Source organism: Nanorana parkeri, unplaced genomic scaffold, assembly GCF_000935625.1.
Source record: "Nanorana parkeri isolate BGI_ZX_2015 unplaced genomic scaffold, ASM93562v1 scaffold44, whole genome shotgun sequence".
In the NCBI taxonomy this organism is placed as follows: domain Eukaryota; kingdom Metazoa; phylum Chordata; class Amphibia; order Anura; family Dicroglossidae; genus Nanorana; species Nanorana parkeri.
The window spans coordinates 1,618,679-1,624,129 of NW_017306312.1; the positions used below are offsets into that span (position 1 = coordinate 1,618,679).

At 39.4% G+C, this 5,451-nt stretch overlaps 1 protein-coding gene across 1 annotated transcript in view; it reads left to right on the forward strand.

Annotated features, from left to right (window-relative positions):
* The window catches only part of LOC108800300 (dynein heavy chain 11, axonemal-like), a 321,998-nt gene that overhangs the window by 227,886 nt on the left and 88,661 nt on the right, over positions 1–5,451 (forward strand). The window contains exons 64-66 of the mRNA XM_018572279.1: positions 376–510; positions 4,036–4,209; positions 4,328–4,563. Of these exons, the coding sequence (XP_018427781.1) occupies positions 376–510; positions 4,036–4,209; positions 4,328–4,563 (545 nt within the window). The remainder of the gene's footprint in view (positions 1–375; positions 511–4,035; positions 4,210–4,327; positions 4,564–5,451) is intronic.

A 5,451-nucleotide genomic window follows, 5' to 3' on the forward strand; every position in this document is an offset into this window, starting at 1 on the left:
CTTACCAAGTACTTCACTCTCCTGCCTATGAGCTTCCAAACCAAGAACTCCCACTCCAAGTCTGCTTTTAACGATGGTTGTAACAGCTCAGCACAGATACAGATACATTTTTGTCTTTTGAAGATTTTCATAGACTAAAGGGCATTTTATATAGTTGGATATTTTTAAATTCTGTTAAAAGAAAAAAACTATTGTCTGCAAATGCGTGTTTAAATTGTTTATTGCCTGCTAAGTGTGCAGTTGTTGCTTTATTTGTTGGATGTTATTTGTGATGCGTTAGGTATGTATTAAACCCTAAAAACTGACTGATGTTTTCATCTTTCTAAAAAGTTTTTTTGAAATTTGAGACACTGCGCTCTTTTTCTTCATTTACAGGAGCTAGACACCAACCTGGCCGCCTTAACAGCTGCCTTCGAAAGAGCTACCGCAGAGAAAATCCGCTGTCAAGAGGAAGTGAACAGAACTAACAAGACCATTGAGCTGGCCAACAGATTAGTGAAAGGTCTGGAGGTGAGGTCCTACAGGGCAGGCTAATGAAGCAACCTACAGAAAGTACTTCTTTGTTATACACTACTGATCTGGCAATAACAGAAGCACTTAGCTGGGAAACTGATGAGCTGAAAGGAATTATATCATTATCATGCATTTATTTTCATGGCAGAAACGTGTTTCTGACCTTACTACATTTCCAGCATCTCTTTGTCGAGCTTCAACAAGGATGTAAAATGGCTAGCCTGAATCAGAAGCAGTACATTTTGGAATATTAAGTATTATGTACCTGCTGCAAATGTGATCAATTAAAATGCAAGGAACGCTAATAACAATAAAACAATGTTAATGGAGCTTTTAAGGGCCACTATGTCCATGGATAGGTTATCACTAAGCCTGTTCATTAACCCTTAAAGCGTGAAAACCCATTCCATCAACTGTTTGTGAACTGCACAGGTCTGGTACAAAGAGGGTTAATTAATTATGACACCCATTAACTGTTTTAGGTTAAGTTTTATTCTTGGGCGATACATTGATCCTGTATTTTTCTTTACAGCTCAGAAAGGAATTATCAGACCTTTTCCCCTTCTATATCAATATCAATCCAGTCACTAAATCACTCAAACATTTAAAGATCACATTAGTTAATTTTCTCCTATGCTTGACTGCTGTTCAAATTCTTATTTCATTGTAATGGGATGTGATTGAATTTTAATTGTGAAGCCAAATAAAGGGATAGGTAAGAGGTAGATGACAAAGATTTGTCTGAATTTTAATTATTGTATTGGGTTTGGTGTAGATATTTCCCAGGGAGGCTGTTGTGGGGTAGAGTTAAAAAAAAAACTATATTGTGTGTAGATATGTTTATGTCCATTTTTGACCTCTTTATGGAAATGCTCTTTGCCTACTGTCCTAAAGTGACCCTGATGCCAAGTTGAAAAACAAGAGTGGCACCCTGTCAAACAGCGTGTCCCTCCCCGGATGTTGTGGTTCCTCTTGTTGCCCCCACCTCATTGCTCTGTCCAGTAGTGATGTAGTGGTCAGCAGAATTAACCACAGCACCCAGTGGTGGACCCACTATCTGAAACACCGAGATGTGTCTGATAGAAGCGGAACACTGAACTCTTCAAGAGATCGAAGATTGAGCACACCGCCCACTTCAGATGTTGTAAGCATAAACCTTCTTTTACAGGGGACTACTCTTTTAAGTTTTACAACCTAACAACAGGGATGCTTTAACATACTTTTCAAGTCACTGACCCCCAGGACAAGCATGTGGTCAGTAAAATCACAATAGTCATTGGCTTAAGCTGGCCATACACTAGTAAATTTCCTAACAAATGCTTGTACTAAAAATCTTTCTTTACCACCTGATAATGCCATCAGACACTTGACGAGTGTTGATTGAAATTTTGTTTAATTTGTTAACGTTCGATTTTGAAATGAATGGAGTTTCCCAAACAAAACCACATTCACTGTTGGAATTTTGTTCATTCAAGAAAAATTTTTCCATCCTGCTCTTATGGTTTTTTTTGTCGCTATGGTCGAAATTGATTCATCATAGTCATAATAGAATGTTGAGAGAAAGTTCTTTCATACAAAAGTTCTTTTGAAAAGTAGTATATCGCTAGCTCTGTTAAACATTTACTGTTACATATGTAAACTACCATTGCCATACTCCATCTGGCATGTTTGTTGTCTAGATGTTTTAGTGCTACTGTTTTCACTAACCTTTAAAAATAATGCAATCAGTGAATTCAGAACATTGATACGCTTTGAATCGACTAGATCAGCATGACAGCCAGGCAACTGGATTATTTTTGAAAATACCAGCAATGGCAGCCTAGGTATTTTTATTTTTTTTAGTATGCGTTTCTTTTATGGTTGTCAGTGTTTAATCAAGCTCTGTCATCCGCAAATGTCTTATTGAATTTCCAGTGATAGTACCATAAATATTCCCAGGATTTTTTGTGCAAAAAATCCTAAAAGGGAATGAAGAAAAATACAAATGTTCCTGACAAGTGAAAATGCTGCAAAAAAAAGGCAAAGTGAAATCAGCAGTTTTAATTAAGTAGGTTTCCAGCTTTTAAGTGAAAAAGCATTGTCCCATGGCCCCACTATTCTTGTTTTAACATCCCTCCCCATTCATTTAAAAAATTTCAAAACATTGTGACACAGGGCTATTCACAAAAGGGTGAAGAGTTTGGAGAAGGCAGGAGAAGTGAACAATCTAGGACAAAATAGCCGATTTGGAAAGATTCTCCAATTCAGCTCACTTTCCAGTTCAGCTATGTTGTCCTAGATCAGGGGCGGACTGGGCCGGGGGGCAGGGTTGCAATTGCCCCCCGGGCCTCTCTGTTGCCTCTAAAAACGGCCCCCGTCGGGCTGGCGCTAACACGCTACTTCAGCGGCCGAGGAGAACACCATGTTCGGCTGCCTTCCCGAATGGCCGTGTCACTGATCGGGCTCCTCGGCGGCCACGGCAGGTCCCTCCGCCCACTTCTGCTGCTATTGGCAGGGAGGGAGACTGCCCACCTACCATTGGCAGGCTGTGGAGTGCTGCGCAACTCGCCCCCTGGGCCAAAAGTTGCCAGTCAGCCCCTGTCCTAGATTGTTCACTTATCGTGCCTTCTCCAAACTCTTCACCCTTCTGTGAATAACCCTGTTAATTTATGCTTTGTTTCCAGAAAGATCATTTATTATCATGTAAATCCTAAATATATACATGTGATCCTTCTGTACAGATGTATGAAAAACACATACACAATTGAAGCAGTTAAACAGCTGAATAATTGTTTGTATCTTCAGGCCAACATCTATGTGGACCTTAAAGTGACACTAAACACAAGAATGAAATCTTAAAAATTCATTCAAACACCTTAAAGTATAATTAAACTCTCAGATTTGTTTTCATATATCTACTGCTAGCAAGCCGTAGATATATTCAAAAACAATAAAAACATTTTTTTTAAAGTTACCAAAAAGGTAATAACTTACCTTTGTCTCCACCGAAGATCAGGAGCTTCTCGAGCGTCCGTGCAGGATGATGGGGACAGGAGAAGAGGAGCGACACAGCGTAAGTCAATGCGCGCAACCGGGAGCGTGCACATCGGACAGACACCGTGGGGCACAGAAGTCACAGCAGTCAGAGCTGGATCAGAGACTGGCACCAGCGCTGGAGGGACATGTGTGGTGATAAGCTGTGTGTCTCCACAAACATACAGACACAGCAGGACAATTCAATCTCCTGCTCCATGCTCCCTTCTCCTCCGAGTATATTTTTAAAGGAAAATTAACATTTGTACTAGTCTTTAGTTTACCAATTGTAGGTGCATCTGAAGATAACAATTATGTGTAATCAATTTTGTGGCATCGAAAAAAACACTCAATTTTGAGGAATTTGGCATCGTTGCCTCCACCTATAAAACAATGTGGGCATCAGAAAATGGTTTCAATATATAGTAGAGCCCATTGTTTAATTACTTGCTTCCCTTTGTTGTGGGACACTAGCATCACCACAATAATAACATTTTACTTGGATTGCAGTCAGAGAATGTCCGATGGGCTCAGTCTGTAGCTTTGTATCGCAAGCAAGAGCAAACTTTGTTTGGAGATATCCTGCTCACAGCTGCCTTCGTCTCATATGCTGGCTCCTTCTCCAAAAAGTATCGCCATGAACTTGTGGAGCATTTGTGGATACCGTTCTTAAGATGCCAGAAGGTAACCATCAAATGTTAAGAAAAAAATTTATATTGGTGACAGCATTTATTATTGAATGATAATAATCATTGTCTGTGTATCTTAATTAGTTTTGTTGTATATTTTTTGCTTACTATAGTTCCCAATTACAATGACGGAAGGACTTGACCCAATATGTATGCTGGCAGATGATGCAACAATTGCAGAATGGAACAATGAAGGACTGCCTAGTGATACTATGTCTATTCAAAATGGCACAATACTATCAAACTGTGAACGGTGGCCTTTGATGATAGACCCCCAACTACAAGGGATTAAATGGATTAAAAGCAGATACGGTTCCAGGTTAAAAGTTATTCACTTGGGACAGAAGGGGTAAGAGAATGTGATAATAATCTTCAAAGAATACAATTTCTACTTTAGAAAATCTGTCCATTCAATGTAATACAGTAATGATTTCAGTATTTATTTTATATGTTTTAAAAATTTGTATGTGTTGAATATGACTCTTACTGAGAATACTGAAAATAGCATTAATTATTATGGCTAAATCTTTTTGAAACCGCTGCATCCTGGGTGAGTTTTTGCCATAATGATCAGGTACGCACACCATACCTGCACATTATGGCACACTTAGCTTACAAGTGTGCCCTTCTTCGGCACTGTGCTATGCATCTTCAGTCCCCTGCTCAGTCCTCTACTGCCACCATCTCCACTTCCGGGTTTCCAGGTATCCTCTTCGGCCATTGGGTGGCTACTGAGGATGTAATGCCTGCACATTTGCACAGGGGTCACATCCTTCCTGGCATCAGACCCATTCATGGCATCTCTAAGATGAGAGTGTACACTGCACATTTTACAGTGTACACTGCACATTTTACAGTGCACACTGAGAATGCAAAATTGCTAGGGGAGAGAGGAATACGTTTTTTTGGCAGAAAAAACTTTGCACGTCTCTTCTGCCAAAAATCCTGACCTCCCATTTTTTTTTTTCATTTCCACTTTTCATTATTTGAATATTTCATATTGAGCATTGTAAAATTCCCATGGACATTTTTAATCATTTTAATCTTTACTTGTAAATACAAGCCTGCAAAGTACAATGCCTTATGTCCAGCAAGCGTTTATATAAGAGCTACAACTACAAATTTCACTTCTGTGTGGGAGTGCTGAATATATGTATCTTAATGGGAGGGCTAACTGTAGCTTTAAACATGCATTTAGCAGGCTTCGGTAGTCATTTAGCAAAGTTCACTAGCAGAG